The sequence below is a fragment of the Blastocystis sp. subtype 4 genome (assembly GCF_000743755.1).
Source record: "Blastocystis sp. subtype 4 strain WR1 chromosome Unknown seqid_0192, whole genome shotgun sequence".
In the NCBI taxonomy this organism is placed as follows: Eukaryota; class Bigyra; order Opalinata; family Blastocystidae; genus Blastocystis; species Blastocystis sp. subtype 4.
This window is the reverse complement of record NW_014569355.1, coordinates 1-20268: the sequence shown is the minus strand read 5'-3', so window position 1 is coordinate 20268 and position 20268 is coordinate 1. Positions and strand designations below refer to the sequence as shown.

The 20268-nt window shown below is 40.2% G+C and overlaps 6 protein-coding genes across 6 annotated transcripts; 3 read left to right on the top strand and 3 right to left on the bottom strand.

Moving 5' to 3' along the window:
- Nucleotides 1–250: 250 nt before the first annotated feature.
- On the top strand, nucleotides 251–5620 carry JH06_3028 (hypothetical protein; the record flags this gene model as incomplete). The annotated part of the gene is made up of 15 exons (XM_014671123.1): nucleotides 251–718; nucleotides 749–901; nucleotides 932–1000; nucleotides 1032–1088; nucleotides 1119–1220; nucleotides 1251–1424; nucleotides 1457–1567; nucleotides 1597–2171; nucleotides 2203–2377; nucleotides 2406–2536; nucleotides 2566–2842; nucleotides 2873–4210; nucleotides 4243–5160; nucleotides 5192–5401; nucleotides 5432–5620. The coding sequence occupies 15 exons, from the start codon at nucleotides 251–253 to the stop codon at nucleotides 5618–5620; spliced, it is 4947 nt and encodes a 1648-aa protein (XP_014526609.1).
- Nucleotides 5621–5783: 163 nt separating this feature from the next.
- Nucleotides 5784–7846, top strand: JH06_3027 (serine/threonine protein phosphatase; the record flags this gene model as incomplete). The annotated part of the gene is made up of 6 exons (XM_014671122.1): nucleotides 5784–5824; nucleotides 5855–5998; nucleotides 6030–6203; nucleotides 6235–6567; nucleotides 6598–7240; nucleotides 7271–7846. 6 exons carry the CDS (start codon nucleotides 5784–5786, stop codon nucleotides 7844–7846), a joined length of 1911 nt encoding a protein of 636 aa, XP_014526608.1.
- A 478-nt stretch (nucleotides 7847–8324) lies between these two features.
- On the bottom strand, nucleotides 8325–11285 carry JH06_3026 (tRNA-splicing ligase; the record flags this gene model as incomplete). Its single annotated transcript, XM_014671121.1, has 18 exons — nucleotides 8325–8389; nucleotides 8422–8695; nucleotides 8727–9033; nucleotides 9063–9418; nucleotides 9449–9624; nucleotides 9655–9754; nucleotides 9787–9936; nucleotides 9968–10039; nucleotides 10070–10215; nucleotides 10241–10257; nucleotides 10288–10353; nucleotides 10384–10424; nucleotides 10454–10577; nucleotides 10629–10936; nucleotides 10968–11088; nucleotides 11119–11147; nucleotides 11178–11206; nucleotides 11237–11285. The coding sequence occupies 18 exons, from the start codon at nucleotides 11283–11285 to the stop codon at nucleotides 8325–8327; spliced, it is 2430 nt and encodes an 809-aa protein (XP_014526607.1).
- Nucleotides 11286–11364: 79 nt separating this feature from the next.
- On the top strand, nucleotides 11365–12049 carry JH06_3025 (hypothetical protein; the record flags this gene model as incomplete). Its single annotated transcript, XM_014671120.1, has 4 exons — nucleotides 11365–11478; nucleotides 11510–11607; nucleotides 11638–11712; nucleotides 11743–12049. The coding sequence occupies 4 exons, from the start codon at nucleotides 11365–11367 to the stop codon at nucleotides 12047–12049; spliced, it is 594 nt and encodes a 197-aa protein (XP_014526606.1).
- An 8-nt stretch (nucleotides 12050–12057) lies between these two features.
- Nucleotides 12058–12589, bottom strand: JH06_3024 (hypothetical protein; the record flags this gene model as incomplete). The annotated part of the gene is made up of 4 exons (XM_014671119.1): nucleotides 12058–12140; nucleotides 12172–12351; nucleotides 12382–12471; nucleotides 12502–12589. The coding sequence occupies 4 exons, from the start codon at nucleotides 12587–12589 to the stop codon at nucleotides 12058–12060; spliced, it is 441 nt and encodes a 146-aa protein (XP_014526605.1).
- Nucleotides 12590–14889: 2300 nt separating this feature from the next.
- JH06_3023 (serine/threonine-protein kinase) lies at nucleotides 14890–19724 on the bottom strand (the record flags this gene model as incomplete). The annotated part of the gene is made up of 13 exons (XM_014671118.1): nucleotides 14890–15066; nucleotides 15098–15271; nucleotides 15301–15706; nucleotides 15737–17202; nucleotides 17232–17633; nucleotides 17664–18107; nucleotides 18144–18288; nucleotides 18321–18884; nucleotides 18916–19146; nucleotides 19177–19268; nucleotides 19299–19373; nucleotides 19404–19649; nucleotides 19683–19724. 13 exons carry the CDS (start codon nucleotides 19722–19724, stop codon nucleotides 14890–14892), a joined length of 4464 nt encoding a protein of 1487 aa, XP_014526604.1.
- Nucleotides 19725–20268: the final 544 nt, after the last annotated feature.

The following is a 20268-nucleotide window of genomic DNA, read 5'->3' as shown; positions in this document are numbered from 1 at the left end:
GACATTTTTGACAATCGGGGAGCCAAAGCAGAGGTACAGATGTTCCTCTGGTCTTTGCGCATTGATTGCAATTACTATTCTAACTTCATTTAGTCATAAGCAAGTCCTTTTCGTTTTTAGGAAAGTGTGAATTTGGCGAATAGTTATTGATTCATAATGAGTGGACAGGTATGGATATGTCAAATAACTGATTTTCAAGCAATCTATCTTACAACAAGGAGGTTATGTTGTTCAAAACCAACATAATTCCATGTTTCAAGGTACTCAAGCTTCTAGTCAATATCCAAACTCTTCTCAGCAGCCGTTCGCAAACAATTCCCCAGTATCTCCGCAAACGACACGGAATCAGCAGCAGGGAGGAATTTCCTACGGTCAGTCCGGTGCTGGAGGCAATTCTGCCTCTACAACTCCGAAATTGGAGTCAAGTCCTGCTCTTGCTTTTATGGGTCTACCAAATTCCATTCATAGTAGTGCCAATTCCCGTACAGGAGCTGTGGAATATTTCCAAACCAGACTTATCGAAGTGGAGTTACAACGCAACGAATGGGGATTTGGAATCAATCTGGGAGATAGTAATGGAATCGTCCGCGTTCAGGGATGTCGAAGCAACCCTGACGGCACTCCATCTCCAGTACAACAGAATAATTTGGTTCAACCCGGGGATGTAATATACAAAGTGCAGAATCTAATATTGAATGGAAAAGATCCTTTGGCTTTGGTATGAATGAAGATGAGAGATGACTTCTAGGCTGTAGAGACAATGAAACACTACAACACTGTGAAATTGACGCTATTACGTCATGTCCTTATTTCAGCAACTGCAGCTGCAACACTATCGAATCAGTCACAGATTCCTCAGGTCCAGGAAATCCAGGTGTATTCAGATCTTCGTCAGGAACAAGTGATCGTATTTCTATTTCCTCATTCATAGCTGCAACAATTGCAGTACCAAATTATGGTCCTTCGATACTTGCAAAGTAGACGAATGCCTGATGATGGAGTGAGAGTTTGGAGTATAATTCATGAAGTAGATTATTCAGAATGCTTTGGGAATGCAATTTATGTACAACCAAGCACGACAAAGACCTGTTGGGATCACAAGAGGAAATGATATGTAGCGAATGACATTGCAGAAGAAGCTCCCAAAGAAAAAGAAGGGTCATCAGGATAGTGAGAGTGACGAGGATGATGATTATCGCATTTACTATACTCCCACTGAGGTATGACAGAAATTGGCATGATTAGAATAGGCTCCAAGACGATCTTTGCGTAATGTGAAGAAGCGATTCAACTATCAGCAAGAAGAAATGGACCGTGAAGAAGAACGTTATGAGAATGAAGTGAAAGAGGCGAATGAAGAACGTAAGAATGAAACAGAAGTATTGAACAAGATTGAATTGATTACTGGAGGTCGTTACCGACCCGTAGGAGAAAGAAGAATGGCATTTATACATAGCGACCTGATACAGGTGTAGAAGAATTAGAGTTGTTGATCAAATGGAAGAATCATTCATATTATCACTTAAATTGGATTTTTGAAACAGAATTTGAAAATCTTGGGCAAGGAGTAAGGAAGAAGGATGCATTAGACTCTAGGCTGTATTTCGATGTCGGCATTTCATTCATAAACATCTTGGACGAATTGAACACTTCTCAGCAACTGAGACTCTTCCTCCAGATACTGAATACTTTGATAGTGAATTATCATGTATTGATCGTGTTTTGTATATTCGAGATGCTAAGAATACTGAGGCTTCAACAACAGCAAACTTCCCAAAGAATGCTTCATTGTATGAGAAGATCACATTAACATTAAATTGTCCTTTGCTACAGTATTTCTATTCTCCTTATCAGATTTATTTGATGCAGGTGTATATCAAGGGTGCAGATAGTGTGAATGAAGAGAAGAAACGTATTGATATGAGTGAACCTGATGCTGCTGAACGTGTGGCTCTTCTAGAATCATCTCTCCAACCTTTAATTGATGCTTTGCCAAAATTGGTTGATTTGCCTGCAACACAACGGTTAGTTCTTGTGAAATGGAATAACCAGTCATATGATCAAGTGACTTGGGAATTAGAAGAGGATGTGAAACACGAACAGAGCAAGATTCTAACATTCTATCGTAATAATCGTCTTCCTGATGCTCATACACTGGTTTCTCCCTTTAGGTACATATGAGTGAATGAGTTAAGAATCTAGTGATCAACGACCTGCTCCTGACACATATAAGCAGTATAAGGAGAGTATGCCATTGAAGAATGGAGTTGTATTACGTGAATATCAAATTGAAGGAGTGAATTGGTTGATATTTTCTTGGTATCAACGTCGTAATTGTATTTTGGCTGATGAAATGGGGCTGGGAAAGACATTGCAGGTATTGTTGATCAGTGAATTTTATCTAGTCTATTGCTTTGCTCAATCATTTCTTTACTGCTGAGCATATTCGTGGCCCATTTCTTGTATTAGCACCATTATCAACTCTTGGTCATTGGAAACGAGAGATTGAAAACAGTACGGATTTGAATGTTGTGTTGTATGTCTTATTTATCTCATTCAATTTAGTTATCATTCTCATGGAGGTCAAGAAGGTCGTGAAAGGATTCGTAGTTACGAGTTCTATTATCCAAATGGTGATCATAATGGGATTTATAAATTTAATGTCCTTCTGACCACATACAATATTCTAATGGCTGATCTGGATGTATTGCAAGATATCCATTGGAAATATATGATTGTTGATGAGGCTCAACGAGCTAAAAGCCAAAATACCAAGCTATTTTTGGCATTGAAACAGATACGAGCTGATGCTAAATTATTATTGACAGGAACTCCTCTTCAAGTAAGATTTATCCTTATTGACCATGAATAGAATAACATGAGTGAGTTATGGTCATTGTTGAATTTCATCGAACCTACGAAATTCAACTCAGAAGCAGAGTTCATCAATCGATTTGGAAATCTGATTGATGCAAATCAAGTCTCTCAATTGCATATGCTTCTTCGTCCCTATTTCTTACGACGTGTGAAATCGGATGTTGAAAAGAACATACCACCCAAAGTACTTATGATTGAGTTGAATAAAACACAGATCGAGACCGTGATTGATATTGAGTTGACCATTCTTCAGAAGAAATATTATCGAGCTATCTATGACAGAAATAGGACTTATTTAGAATATGAAGGATCATCCATGGCTCAACTTGTATCCATTGTAACAGAATTACGAAAGTGTTGTAATCATCCTTTCATGATCCGAGGTGTTGTTGAGAAGGAGACTCGTGATGATCGTCTTCTGTATAACACTTTGTTAGTCCAAGCCAGTGGTAAGTTCTTATTATTGTCAAAATTGTTACCAAAGCTGCAATCGGAAGGTCATCAAGTATTGATCTTCTCTCAGTTTATCAACACTCTAAATCTGTTAGAGGATCTGTTAGCGCTTCTCGGCTTCACTTTTGATCGGTTGGATGGTTCTGTTCGTGGTGATCTCCGTCAACAGAAGATTGATCGATTCAACTCAGGAAAAGTATTTGCATTCCTTTTAAGTACAAAAGCGGGTGGTTTGGGTCTGAATTTAACTGCTGCAGATATCGTGATTATTTTTGACAATGATTGGAATCCTCAGAATGATGTTCAAGCCGAAGCCCGTGCTCATCGTATTGGTCAGCTCAAATCAGTTCATGTATATCGATTAGTGACAAAAGGAACCTATGAGGAAGAACTGTTTAATCGAGCTAGTAAGAAGCTGGGTTTATCCCAAGCTGTGTTTGATAATGGTGGTATTCAGTCTCATTTTACGGGTCCTGCTGTTGATGACACTTCTGCTCTTTTGGATATGGATCCAAAGAAGATTGAGCAGTTGTTGAAATATGGTGCTTATGCGTTTGCTGATACGAACGATAGTGAAGGTACTATTGAAACATTAGACTTCAACGAGTTTATGAAGATGAATTCCCATACGTATGTGATTCAGGATAATGGAGAAGGAGAAGAACAAACTATTAACACTGATATGGATGGAAAACCAATTGAAAATGAACCAGGAGAAGATAATGGAAATGAGAAACCAAGTGATGAGAAACAACTTCGATTCAATCAGGCTTATTTTGTTGCTCGTGGAGAGAATACAGAAGTTGACTTCAAAGATCCTGAATTCTGGGATAAGGTGCTGGGTCCTCGTATGGGAGAACGCTTGGTAAGAAATTTAGGAGTATGAATTTGACATGGTTGATTGATGACTAGAAAGTACTTCAGAGTAAAGATACAGGTGAGATTGCAGAATATGTTCAAGATTTGAGTACTTTGGTTACAGAAGTTGTGAATGAGAAAATGAGTGGAAACATTCACCGAGATTATAATCCTTGTCTGGATGTATTGCATACCTTATCAATGAGTACTCTGTTCTTTGGTGATGTGGATATGGGAGAGTTGGCTGGACAATGGAAAGAAGTGTTGGAAATGAAAGGAAGACAGTTACGTCGTAAACGAATGTCACAACGTTCTGTGACCTATGATGGACATACAGTTCAATTGATTGAGTTCTCAGATACAGATCAAACTCTATTCCGTGATATCGAGAGTGATAGTGATACAAGTCGTCGTAGTAAGAGGACAAGGGGTTCAAAAGTACGGGATACAGAAGGAGAGAAGGTAAAGAAGAGACGCAAGAAGCCTGAAATGAATGGAACACAGAGTAATCTCATTGTCCGATTGAATATGACAAAACGTGAAGATGGAATTCGATATGCATTCAATTCAGTAGTCAATCCAACAAAGCCAGCAGGTAAGAAACGAGGTCGTAAACCGAAAGTAATTATGGATGATGATGAGATGCCTGTCAAACAAGTACGTGGTCCTCGTAAGATTCGTAAGAATCATTATGAGGTCTATTTTGATCTAACCAGTGAGATCAATAAGGTTAACTATGAATCAATGCTGCAACAATTCTCATCTCGCAAGCCAGAGGAGTGGTACTGTTGTGTATGCTTTGGTGATACTGCAACAAGAGAGAATCCTTATGTCTGTTGTGCTCAGTGTGGATGTGTAGTCCATAAGTATTGCTATGGTGTGGAGAATGTACCTGAGAATCCTGCAACATGGCTGTGTGACTACTGTCAGTATGTACAAGACAACTCTCTACCTTGGAAAGGAAATGAACTTGTATGTCAAGTGATTCGGCTTTCATTGATAGACATGTCCTTTGTGTTACTATACAGGCGGTGCTTATAAACAGACTGTGAATGGTCGGTGGGTACATGCACTCTGCGCAGTGTGGGCGAGTGAAATTCGGTTTGGTGACGAACAACGCATGCGGAACGTAAGTGGAATCGAAAGCATTCCAGACAGCGCATTCAAATATAAGTGTTGTTTATGTCACAAGACTGGTAGTTATGTAATAAAGGTAACAGAATAAAGAAAAAGTGATTTGTAGTGTATGCATGCCATTTGTAGTCGACGTTTCCATCCCATTTGTGGAAGAAGAAATGGGTTGAGAATGGAGTGGGAGAATGAGGGTCTTCAAGCTTTCTGTGAAAAGCATGGAAAGAAGAAGAGACAAAGAGCTCCTGTACGTGTAGAAAGTCGTCTATCAGATACTTATCAGGATGATGATTATGTGTGAGTAGGGTTTAACGTGTTTGTTGTTACAGTGATTATCATTTCATTATTATCAAGATTATCACTATACATGTGCTGATATCATCTCCAAAAACGTGATATCTAGACGTGAAGTAGGTTTGTGTAATGTTGTTGAGATGACTCTTATCGATCCTGTAGATTATAGAATGTCAATTTGGGATTGTGCCGATTTTCAGGATGACGAAGGGTAACTATGTATCCACCCTATGATGAATAGAGGAATTGATGATCTGCTTGATCGCGAGGATGTGAGGCTTGAAGATGTGTTGAAGAGTGAAGATCTTATTCAGGAAGTGAATGGATTGAATGATAATTTAATTGGATATCTCAAGAAGCCTGAAATCGCAAAGGCTTTGTTTAAGTAGGGAAAGAATATGGTTGTTCCTGTTTAGGGTGATTGAGGAACAAGCAGAGGATGCTGATGACTTTGACAAATACAAAGCTCCTTATCAGGCTGCAGAGTGTCTTATTTGTCTTCCTAAGGCTTCTCTTGCTGAGCTTCTTCAGGATTCCAGTGTGATTGGAAGTCTGTTTGGTTTGATCAAGGATAAAGATCTGAAGAAGACGTATGGCCTGTTTAACAGAGTTGATTCCTAGAGAAGCTGGTTATATTGCCAAGCTTGTTTCTGCTTTCGTGTCAGCAGGTCCTACGGAGATGTACAACTATGTTTCAGAGCATGCTAACGAAGTCATCGCTAGTTTGGCTCGCAACATGAATCATCTTGGAACATGTGATATAGTACGTTTCCTTCTCGATATTCCTCTTATAAGTACCTATATATCAACAGAGTCAATTGTAGATGGAAAACCATGGTGGAATGAGAATGCTGTTTTGATTGATCCTTTCATTACATGTCTCAATAAGCCAGAAATGGCTGGATATGTCTACCTTCTGCTGGTATCAATTATCCAGAGAGCAACTGTATATGTGTAGGTGATAGAAAAATGATTTCACCTTAGGACTTCAGAACCCGAACGATCTTGTGTCCAATTGGTTCCTTATCTTCTTACTGGTCCTGTGATTGAGAAACTTCTAAAACTTGCCTTTGAGACAGAAGATCAATTTGTGGCGTATAATGTGTTTGCCGTTATTTCTCGTATTTTCTGGACCTCCCTTCCAACAGAGAAGTTTGGTCTGGGAGGTGAAGATAATGAGTTGCACACCGAAGGATTGGATGATCGTGATCGTCGTGTGATGGGAACCTTCAAGGAGACAGCCAAGACTGCTTCAGTATGTGAAGTGCTGATGAGTCATATTGCGGACTTCAATGGTTTAATGGAACGAGAGATGAAGAATGAGAATACCATCGTAGGACCTGATGCCAAAGAGCGTCGTGTGTGTCCTCAGAGTATGATGATGTTGGCTGAGATGTTCCATCATTTCTTTGAGTATTGTGAAGACGCCATGTTCTTGAAGGCAGTGGAAGAGGGATTGATTTCTCACCTCTTGGATATGATGATTGCATTCCCTTACAATACGTATCTTCACAGTCATGTGTTGGATAGTATCGCAGAGCAGTTCTCACGAAAGCAGAAGACGGTAACAGACGCTATTCTCACAAAGACGAATGTCCTTACTCAGATGAGTGAAGGTGTGCAGATGGTAGTGAAAGTTGAGTGAGATGATGGATAGAAGCGTGTCCCATTGCGTGGTCAGTACAATCATTTGGCTGTCCATTTGCGTGATCAGATGGCTGAGGATGCCTACTTGAAGGAGCAATTGGAGGCGAATGAAATATGGATAGCAATGAAGTCAAAGATTCATATTGATGAGCTGGAACAGATTCTCTTCGACGTAGGTGCCGAAGCAGCAACAACAGTGAATCTGGACTTGAGCTCGATGCAAATTGATGATATTCCTGAAGCGCGTGTGGATACAGAAATGCCTACGATACCTACAATGCCACGGAAGATGAGTGATGAGGTGGACGACTTTGCTGTGGATGAGACTACAAATGTTGATGATTTTGATGAGCCTGCTGAAGAGAAGGAGGAAAAGGAAGAGAAGAAGGTGAAGAAAGTAAAGAAGGTAAAGAAGGTGAAGAAGGTAAAGAAGGTGAAGAAGGAAAAGAAAGAAGAGATAGATGATGAAGACTTTGACTTTGATGAAGAACCTGAACCTGCTCCTGCTCCAAAGGTAAAGAAAGCTGCAAAGAAGCCTGTAAAGCCTGTGGAGGATGAGGATTTCGACTTCGATGATTTCGAGTAATGTGAATTCTATCTGTTTCTTCAAACAAACAGAAACTACTATAACATTCAATAACCCTCACAAATATCGAATCACTTAGTTTCGGCTGAACCACAAGCTTATGAACTGGAAGAGAGCTAACGAATTAACAATGACAATCAGACAATACTAGATCCAAGAATCACGAAAGCAAAGAAAGCCATAGCCCAAGGACCAACAGGATACTTTGTATCTTCCTTCTGTCTAGTCAAGGATCAATATGAAAAATCTACCTTAGGAGAAGCAAGTTTACCCTCTCTTCCATCCTTCTCGAATTTCTTGCTTCGCAGTCTCATCTCTCTTGATTCCTACCCAATTACACATTTATACAAGAATATACAGGCATGGTATGAATAAACACGTACGGGAAAATGAAATGAATGTTTTGCATTTCGGCAGAACCTATTATTGCAACCCTTAGTGATCAACGACATCTGAGACAAGAAACAATATTTCACTACTATCCCTTAATAACTGCAGCTGGACGCAACTTGAGGACCTTCTTAGAGATACCAGCTTCATGACCTGTTCATCAAGAATTGGAAATAAATACCTACATGTATTACAGACATCTTCAACATCTTTATAACTTTCAGGGGCTTCTTCCATCACCAATTTGGGCGAGGCCATACGAATGGTAATGTTCTTCTCCTTTAGTTTTTCAATAACTTCTTCATAAGTCAGTTCACGACGAGCTTTAGCTCGACTCAAGGCGCGACCAGCTCCATGGCAGGTGCTTCCCCAAGTTTCCTTAAATCCTTTATCCGTTCCTACAAGGACATAGGAACAGGTTCCCATCGATCCGCCGACAAGAACAGGCTGTCCTGTGAACTAGACATAAGAATCGAATGTGCATACAAACTTGATAGTCAACAGGGATTAGAGGGTGATGAGGTGGGAATGCACGTGTAGCACCCTTTCTGTGGACAAGAAGATTCATTGGTTTGTCATTCACGACATGTTGTTCGATCTTGGCAATGTTGTGAGACACATCATAAATGACATGCATATCAAGATCGTCTGGCGATTCATTGAACACTTTGCTGAAAGCCTGACGCGTCAAGAAAGTGAGAACCGAACGGTTCACCCAGGCGAAATTAGCAGCAGCAGCCATACCCCGAAGATAACTTTGACCCTCAGGAGAATGAATTGGAGCACAAGCCAGTTGTCTACAGTGAATCCCATGTTATGTTGTTACCGATCATTCACCTCGATTCCATACTGATGCATCACACGTTCCATATCCACAAGAGAATCAGAAGCCACTTGATGGCCCAGTCCACGACTCCCACTGTGAATCATGACAACAACTTGTCCCTTATGATCAACACCCATCTTTCTTGCTGCTGCTACATCAAAGATTTCGTCCACAACCTGAATTTCCGCGTAGTGGTTACCTGCACCTAATGTGCCCATTTGAGGTAAACCACGCTGTTGAGCACGTGCAGATACCTTAGAAGCATCTGCATTTAGCATTCTTCCATACTCTTCACAATGCTCTTTATCTTCACTCCATGAATAACCTTCACGCAAACACCAATCCATTCCAAGGGTCTGGAATTCAAGTTTATTTCATATTCATACCATTGCATCCACTAGATTCGTATTGTTAACAGGGATAATGCCCTTCGATCCCACACCCACAGGAATATGATCATACAATGCTTGTGCCAACTCTTCTTTCACTGGAGCTAAGTCCTTTTCATCCAGATTGGTTCGGATCAGCCTCACACCACAGTTGATGTCATAACCAACACCACCTAAATGTAATACATTTCAGAAATAATAACCAGGCGATACAACAGCATTTGGATCATCCATATTAAAGGCAGCAATGTTCCCAATAGCAAATCCATACCCACTGTGTGTATCTGGGGCAGCACAAACATGCTGATAGATGATAAAATGAATCAATCGATTACATCAACAACACCAGGAAGAGCTGCTACATTTGCCAACTGTTTGACAGCAGGGATAAATCCACCTGAATTGTCCTTTCTATCAGTGTACTGTCTCAGTTCATCAAGGAGAAGAGTTTTTAAGTTATCATTGACATACACATAACCAGGGACCTAAATCACAATTCAGATAATAGTAACACACTTTCTGGTTCTTCACAAAGCCCTTGTCAATCCGATATCGGCAAACTCCATCAGGATGAATAAATGACATCTCCTAACAGTGTTAATCCAACTAAATCCCAACCTCATCGAATGTACGAACGACTCGCTGCTGGTCTGTCACAAAATCTTGCATGTTGAAGAAGAAACTGAAAGAAACAACTAAGAAAGAAATGTTAGGATTGGATAACAAACAACAAATAATATTAATGGTGTGAATGGTGTGAATGACTACGACTTCGATGACGATCTTTACTTAATCGTCGATCTCGCCTAAACTTAAATGCTTTCAAAATGGAATACCTGTGGTAATCTCTACTGCGGGATCGATCTCGATTTCCCCAACTAAAACGACTTCGGACATGGTCTCTACACAGTAAGGTGAATTTTTGATTCTACCTGTGTCCTCGTCCCTTCAGTTCACATCCATTCTTATCAATCTAGCCTTAAATGAGATCAGGAGAACTACCATGTGGAACGGTTCTACTTCTCTTGGCTTCTCCTCAGTAGTCTTTTCTTCCTCTTTATCTTCTTTTGCTTCAGATATCGATTTCTCCGCACTGTTTCTACTCTCATCTCCTTTCTCTTCGTTCCTATGATGTGAATGATGCCGATGATGTCGGTGATGATGATGAGATGGAGACTTTCTCTCCTCCTTCTTCTCCTTGATCTCACCACAGCCAATGATGATACACTCCTTCAAAGGAGAGTCGTCTTTTCCAACAGGCTGATTCTCAATAGCACGTACAATGTCCATTCCCTCGACCACTTCTCCAAACACAACATGCTTCCCATCAAGATGAGGACACGGAACAGTGGTGATGAAGAACTGAGATCCGTTGCTGTTGGGACCAGCATTTGCCATGCTCAGCAAACCAGCACGTGTATGATTGTGAGAAAAGGATTCATCGTTGAACTTCCGACCATAAATACTTTCACCACCAGTTCCATTCTACAACTGAGATTAAGAGTCCAATGCAAACAAATTTCGTAAAATCGCCTCCTTGAATCATGAAGTCCTTGATCACACGATGGAATTTGGATCCACGATAATGGAGTGGTCTTCCACTTGTTCCCATCCCTTTCTCTCCTGTACAAAGTGCTCTGACAATAAACCATAACTCTTATGTATACCGGAAGTTCTCTGCAGTTTTTGGAACATCCTATACATGAAAATTAAATGATGCTCTTACAGCATAGAGTTGCATCACAATCCGACCCACTACAATAATAGGAGTGAAACTACTCCTACCCTCTTTACCTCCGATCGAAATATCAAAGAAACACTTCGGTCCAGACATGTCGGTTTCTATTTGTCTCACATTCTGATGACGGAAATTGAATCAACATTTTCCAAACCTCCAAACTATTACAGAGAATATGGTACTAGTGAAAGATGGAACTAAATATCCAGATTCAGCAACCTATCAAAAACGACCTCCACCACCGATGAAAGGTGACTTTTGGAGTTTTGGAGTTGTCCGAAATATCGATGTTTGTTGTTGATGGACTTGCTGACATACAGACGCCTCTTCCTGATTACGTGAGTAAACAATGGGAATATCTCTACAATGAAACGAAATATATTGAAAATGGACCTCAAAAGGCTGTAGATATCAAAGAGTAGATAAGTTGAGAGTATTTGACATGTAGTCTTCTCCATCGTCTTATGAGAGTGTATGTTCATTTTTTAAAGAATATAGACAAAGAAGGAGAGGAAGTGATCCAGTCATTGCATCTCTCATCCTTGATGTATAGAACAAATTTAGGAGAGGTTCAGTTGGTGACCTCAAATATGATTCGGCTATTGAATCTGATGCGTGTTTATCAGTTCCGAGAAGAGTTAATTCGAGGACTGAGGATTCAAATCAAGGAGAAGAGAGAGAAGATCGAAGAGGTTCAGAACCAGTTAAAAGAAGCAAAAGAGATTCTTCAGCGGAGTGTAGATGCTCTGCAATTAGTGGAAAATGAACGAAAAGAGAATCAAGAGACAGATCAATCATTAGAAGAACTGATAGAAAAGCTACAAAACATTCTACATAGAGAAATGTCCATTGTTTGTTAACAAACATCCTACAACATTTTGCCTATATTGATTGTATTAAAAATGTCTTTGATAAGTTCCAACTTCTTCGGATCAAAGCCATCCATGATATCTACATATCAACTCATATAATCATTCATTACTTCGAAGATGAATACACCATATCTTCAACAACACTTGATCATGGATAATCTGATGAAGTAACTCCAGATTTGACATGGAGAATGTCACATCTTCGAAATTCATATCTTGTAAGTTGTCCATGTGATGATTCAAAATAGCTTCTAGAATCACTTTCAACTGTTCATCACTCAGAGTTGATTCTATTCATTATTCATTATCATTATTTCTACTCATGAAGCTCAATACTTCCAGATTCTGCATATTCTTGCACTCCATAAACTCCTTCAACAAGTCACATGAAATTCCCGTGAAATCGATTTCTATGTCTCATGAACTATCTTCAGTCATACGACACAAACACAAGGTATTAATGGAAACACAATTTGCTGAGATAAACGCCTCTATGAAACGAGTAAACACTGATGCATCCACAGGCATGTCTAGTGATCATTGAATATTATGAAATCCCACTGATGCGAATACTCAACAACTGTGACTGATCCAAAGCCAGATCCAGAATCAACTGTTCAATTTCAGGTAGTTTTCCTTGTGGAATATTATTCCGATTAATGTTTCTGTGTTTCCGATTGCTATTTCTGAAGAATACCGTAGCATTCTTCGTAGCTTCCGTCGCATTCGGATTCGCACGCTCTTCGGATATGCTGAAACGACGTGTGAAGTCAACACGAGCATAGTCACGCTCCCAATCCACTTCTTGTGTTCGATCATCCAGAGTCGTCTTCATCTTGTAATTTCGGTATGTGGCAGAATGAGGAACGAAATAACCTGCAGGGACAAATGCCTCTGCATTGGCATTCAGATGCGATGTTGATTTGAGAGGTGATGGTTGTGGCTTCTCTGGGGTTACAGTCTTTTTCTGAGCCGCCTTTTTCTGAGCCGCCCTCTTCTTATCATTTTGTCGTTTCTCTCGAAGATCATATGAATCTCCTGTTATACTATCTATGAATAACCATGACTCTATTTAGGTTACAATTCACCACAATCTGTTGCAATTCTGGCATGAAAGAAGTGATCACTAGTTTGGTTAAAAACCCTTTGCTTACTGCACGATAGACTAGTAATGATACTTATCGCTCATCAATACGATTTAGAGTGATAGTATGAAGGTGAGGGAATGGTTGAACCATAACTGTTAATAATACTCTCTTCAATTGTTCCCAATTCAAATTCTCTATTACTAAAATGTTTCTAGAAAGTTTACTGCTTGCTGTGATGATTAAGGTCTCCTTATCAGCATACTGACCTTTATTCAACTTGTCCATGAATTCTATTACACTCTTTCTAGTAGTAAGGTCTACAGAATTCGAGGGAGCATAAGAACGGTCAACTTCAACAGCAAGAACAGGAATGATATAACCATCAGGAATCGACAAGTGACTTTTTCCATTTTTACCCTTTGTAAGGAATGACTTAGCCTGGACATCGATTTCTGGAAGAAATACATACTGTTTACGACGATTCAATTCCTAATTATTACCCAATTCCAGAATCATTACATGTAAGATATGCTTACAAAGTAGGGGTTCAGTGATCGATGATGGAACAAAAATGGAGTAATCCACCCCCTTATAGCAGAACTTCACATTATTAGGAGACGCTCCTGACATTTTTGGATCTCGACGTCGGATCTAGGGATCAGAATAAGGAGCGATCCTTTCTACACGAGTAGTATCAAGAATTTGAGTAAATTTTTTCTTTGTCTCTTCTTGCACAGTTTTTTCATGCTTCTTTCCTGTTTCAAGAGCCTGTTTTGACTCTTTCTCTTTTATTGACTCCATTTCCTTCTCTTTCACTTTCTTTTCCTTATCCAATTCTTTTGGATCCATAACTTTGAATAAATATCACTGTATTAATTGGATTTCTATTCTTCTTGGTTCATGCCTTAATGTAACGGTTTTTTCGTCAATCTTGCGGATTATCCTTTTTTGATGGTAAATCTATTATTATTAGGATATGAGATAAATCTGTTGGTTCAGGAATCAAGATTGAATTACTAGTTGGATTTATTGGTATGGATTGACATCCTATTTAAGAGTATGAAGATAACAAGGAAACATTTATAGTAAATGACAGTTAATAAGCTAAAACCGATTCTGTGTTCATCACTCAGAATGCTTCTTATGTTTCTTTTCCTTCTTTTCTTTCGGCTTTTTATCCTTTTTATCCTTTTTATCCTTTTTATCCTTTTTATCCTTTTCTTTCTTCTCTTTTTTGTCCTTCTTGTGTTTCTTCTCCTTCTTATGTTTCTTCTCCTTCTTCTCTTTGCTTTCTTTCTCTATCCATCACTATTCCATTAAATCACAACTTGATGATTTTGAATCCTCATCTTCAAACACAGTTAACTTCTTATTCACTCTCTTCCAACCAGGTGGAACAAAGTGTTTGTACAACTCTAGAATCAATGATCATCAACAATCAACTACCATATTTGGGATCTTTCTTCTTTTCCTCATCTTCGATCTCCTCATCATCACCAAACGAAGCTACACCTAATCCACCCTACATATTAGACAAATCTTCTGTCTCTCTACAACACCTCCGCGAGGACCAGCTCTCTGAATAGAATCAATGTAGGCGTTGAGTTTTTCTTCTTCCATCTATTTCCTGACGAAATTACGTCCTATTTGAACGAACCATTGAACCCATTCACACTCTCAATTCCTTGGGATCCCCATGATTGAAACAAACAAATTTAAAAGAGATAAGTTACGCTTATGCTAATTGTACACAGTAGGTGCTGGACCTCCTCTCTTAAGTCTCTTAATAATTTCAGCAAACGATGGTCGAGCATCAGGATCTTGATCCCAACAGTCCTTAATCAGCGTAGCGTACCATTCAGGACACGTATCTGGAATCGGTAATCGTTTCTTATGTGTATGAACCATCATAGCCACCTAGATTTCAATACTTCTTCATTCTTCTCACCTGCATTGGCTGCATTCCATCATACGGAATCTTACGAGTTAGCAATTCCCACAAATTCACTCCATAAGAGTAAACATCAGCTTTTTCTGTATAGATATGACCTCCAATCACTTCTGGAGCCATCCATTGATACGTACCACATTGTCCAGTCATCATACCATGCGCAGCTGCAGACTACTGTTGAAGATCCTCCATAAACCTACCTTGAAACGAGACAGACCAAAGTCACTCACTTTTGCTGTCCATTTCTCATCCACAAGAATGTTCAAAGACTTCAGATCTCGATGAATAATCACAGGAGTAGAAGTATGAAGGAAGTTCATTCCACGAGCCACATCTAAAGCAATTCGAATTCGACGTTGCCATGGGATCTTAACAGCATAATTTTCGGAATCTTCATCATCCACAGTATCGTGAAGGAGATCAAATAGGTTGCCGTTATGACAGTACTCTGTCACCAGACAAACAGGATCCATAACTAATCCCATAAACAGGACAATATTTGGATGACGAAGAGCTCTCATCAATACTACTTCAGAATGGAAATCACGAATCGCCTTTGCTGACATACGAGAAACCCGAAGTTTCTTTACAGCCACTTCGCATCCTCTATCCATCAATTAATCCTTCATTCATTACCTGTACATTCCATGATACACAATAGCAAACCCTCCAACACCAATTCGTTGATCCACCTCGATTTCTGCCCATCGGATCTGGATACCTGTTAGTTGCAGATCACTCAGTGCACTTTGTAATGCTGTCATCACCTTTTGCTTCACTGTGTCATCTGTCTTACGTTCATTCTTCTCAACTCGAGACTCATAGTCTTCTTCATCCTCATAGTCTTCATCTTCATCTTCTACAAGGCCAGCATTACGGACTACAGAGGATAAACCACGTTGATGTCGAGATTGTTCTCGAGGTGGTTCACGAGCAGGATTTGCCAGTGGTACGATTGTAGTTTTGCTACTGTCTTGACGCATCACTGTGACATTAGGATCTGCCACGTGCTGTCCTATCATGGAAGGCTGTTGAGATGGATGGGCTGCAGTAAGATGAGGAGAATGAGGTACCGGTGATGGTCGATAACTGGGAATCCGAGGAGGTTGATACTGCGCAGGCATGTATAGGAAGTTCTCATTATGCTGGTCAGGTTGAGTTGATGGTTGCGAGAACATATATTCTACAGAGAAATTTGCTTGACCAGGAGGTGAATTCTGATTAATTGATGGTTGAGCCATGGAAGGTTGAGTCATTGACGGTTGAGCCATAGAAGGTTGAGCCATGGAAGGTTGAGTCATTGATGGTTGAGCCATGGAAGGTTGAGCCATTGATGGTTGAGCCATGGAAGGCTGACCTAGAGCTGGCTGAGTTACAGACGGCTGATTCAGGGCAGGCTGGAGTAAAGAAGGCTGCGTTATCGAGAGTGGAGCCATAGATGGTTGAGGCATGCAGGAATAGACTGGATATGATGGACTGAAAGGACCAGCAGAATAGTCCATTGAGATAGGTTGATTCCCGAATAGACTCATTCCTTCCGCTGGGATTGGATTTATCATTGATCCTCCGTATCCTCCATTCCCATATCCATTAGGAAGAGGAGATGGAGTAGATGATGGAATGAATGGAGTAGTGGCAGAGGTGGGAGCTTGATTGAACCCAGAAGGACCAAAAGCTGTTTGTGGAGGCTGATTGAATCCTGAACCACCTTGAGGTATATCAGGAACATCAAACTGAGTAGGTGCAGGACGACGTGGCATCGTTGTGGGAATTTCAGTAATCCATCCTTCGTCCATCCTTACAGCGTCTGGACCATATCCAGAGAAATCGATGTCCAGAAGATCCTCCATTATATCACTCTGTTTCTTCGAATCATCGGTTCGTGTCTTTGAACGAGAAGGAATCCATAAGTGCTGAATGTATTTCTGTTTTAAGAATGCTACCCAAACACTTGGAGTAGCATCCACCGCAGGCCGTTGACTCTCTGAAAGACGATTCTCCCAAAAATGACGAGCTCGTACATTTCCAATCTCAGCAACAGCAACCACCCACTCTGGCTTCAAAACCTTGACATAAACACTATGAACTTCACTAATATTGGTCTACATTTGATACATCCTCGGATACCTACACCTAACTGTTGATGAGACTTCTGACATGTTGCACACAAGAATACACCCAAATTCACACTGAAGTACTTGACAGGACTACGACCACATTCCACACACGTCTTATTCTCCTTTCGGTTCATCACTTTCTTCAAGGCAACATGAAGATTCTCTTCTGATTGAGTATTTGTAGGATTTCCAATTAAGGGGACGATCACCCCTCGATTCGTTACCTTATACAAGGATCCAAGTAAATGAACATTCTCCTCTGCATCTGATTCTTCACTATCTTCATCGTCCATATCTGCTTCTGCTAGCAAATCACTATCGCCAACTGACATAAAGCTTTCAAGCTTCTTCCGTGCATCTGCACGAGCTTCTCGAGGTTGTACTTCTAATGGAGAACGTGCTGGGATTTCAGGAATCTATTCCTCATTACTTCATTTCATTCGCACATCATCAAACAAATTCAGATCCTGTTTGGATTTCGCTCGAAGAATTATTTCACGTAGTGCCAAACGCTCTTCTTCATAGCGAGAAAGAGTGCTTTGAACGATATCGGGTTCATCATTCTTTCCAAGGAGATCAGCCATTACTACTGTTAGAGAGAGATATAGAGAATGAGCCTCCTCAATCATTGGTCGAATGGCTCCATTGATAACAGGATCCATATTTGATAAAGCCCAACGTAATGCCATATTGAGATTGGCAAGAAGAGTAGATAAACGAGCTGGAACATTCACTTGATCTTCAACATCTAATTCAGCTCCATCAAGTAAAGCGTAATTCATTGAAAACTCTGAATATTTGTTTAGAAAGTAAACCTTATTTGTTAGAATATTTGCAAAACGTGAGATAAAAGGAGCCCAGTTCATATCCTTCCCTTTCTCTTCACTCTCCTACCTATCAGACAATTCATATGAGTTCACTTCAACGATTTTCCATTTCGTTGACATTTCCTTAAGAAGAGCAACATGTTTGAATGATTGAAAGACCACATCTTGCGTACTCAATTGAAATACACACAATGTAGTTGTCAGCATCTTGACGGCCACAATCTCACTCTGAAACAGTGGTCGTCTACAAGTCATCTTCAGTCAATACAACCCCACTTGGCAACAAGAACAAAGTAGAAATCTATAGAACGATTCTCATAAGCAGCAATAGCAATCTTCTTAATAGTCCGATGAGGTGGAGGTTCGGGCACTTTTGAAGTACACTTTAGTACCCATCGTGTGTGATTCTTCCTTCCTCCAAAATACTGTAACATTGCAGTCCGAATCCGATCTGTCATCTCTCCTCCTTCTCGTTTCTGTTGAACGATCTCCTCAGCATCGCTACTTGATGACACATCACTATCACTCAAAGCAGGAGGACCTGGTTGACGATTTCCTGAATGCTTTGACGAACCAGTGTGTTGAACTGATGGAGAAGGTGTTGGAGCTCGTTGGTGTGTAGGAGACTTCTTCTCTTTGACTTTCTCCTTTTCCTTCGTTTTCTCCTTCTCTTTGCTTGTCTGAAGATAAGACTCACGATACTTACCTACCTTTGGCTTGACTGATCGATGACGACGTGACGTCTCCTTGCTATACTCCAGTACCTCCTTCACTTCCTCTGTCATACGCCAACGAGTCATCGTACAACCTCGCTGAATCACATCAATTATAGAAGGTCGTCTGTAATATTATACCTACGGGGATCATATACTTTGTTACATCAGCTGTTAGCATGCTCTTGACAAGATCTAGGAACTCTCTGCTGAAGTTTCGAGCATCGTTGGCAGGGTAAGTAAAACGGCCCAACAGAAGAGACTTGGTATCCGTTTTACCATCGACAGATTCAAAAGGAGTGGAATAGAAGGCCAAATAGTACATCAGAATTCCTAATTCCCATACATCCACCTTCTCTGTGATCTTTCGTTGCTTGGAGGGATTTGATCTGATCCTCATGTACAAAATGTTTACCTACAAATCGCAAAATTCGGGAGGAAAATAAGCAGGATCCGATACCAACTCCAGCTGTTGTTGAACCACCTGTGCTTCTTCCAAACTCTTTGGAGTCTATGTTATCAACAGATAAGCAGCACAAACAATCATATTGGATGTCATTGAGCGAGCCGCCTCCAATTTACATCGACCACTTGAATCAACATAAATGTAATTCGGCTACTACTCAGATACTCTGCAAAAGAATACATTCACATTTCGATGACTGATAGGAGGATCTTCGGTATGAAGAGTATACAACGCACAACACAAATCTCGGAGAATTGCAAGGATCAGCTTCTCAGAAAACGTTTGTGGATAGTTTTGAGTCACTACATCACTTAATAATCCACCATCACAGTGTTCCGTAATTATCACTCCCCGAACCTTATCATTTTCGAAGAGGATTGTCGAATCATAGTACTGAATCAGATTCCGGTGTTCAGGAATTAGCTTCTAGGAGAATAGATCCAAAACACAATTCCTTACCCATAGAGAGATTTCCTGCTTCAGACGATTCATGCTCAGCATATCCCCTTCATCAAAAGTTGCTACACGGACATCATACTCTTGGGCTGTTTCTACATCCTGGGCGATGTAAATTTTCCAGTAGTCATCTGTGCATTACGATTCATGTAGAGTGAATACCTTCGTATAGGAGATCCTTCACTCTCACAGTCAATCGATTAGTTCGAATCTCCTTCCCCTGTGAGTTTCCCATTGATTTTTAAAGACTGTGTTTCCCAAGATTGCTAGATCAAAACTGCGTATCGGTCCCATATTCCCAATTCTATTATTGGCCCAATTATAGTTCGAGATGATTTCTTTTCTATTTCTTCTGTGGGTGTTGCATAAAGTGATTGCTGACTGTAGAACATATTTTCGAACGAAATGACATGAATGGGGATCCCCAATATTAGACATTGTGATTGGATAACTGAACTAAATGTCTCTTCTTGTTCGAGTTGGACGGTGTATTTCTGCAGCAAATGCAATTATGCCGCAAGGTGAGGAGTTCGATCATGATTTGATGTCAATAGTGCTTTGTCGGTTTGCACACAACCAATCAGGAGGA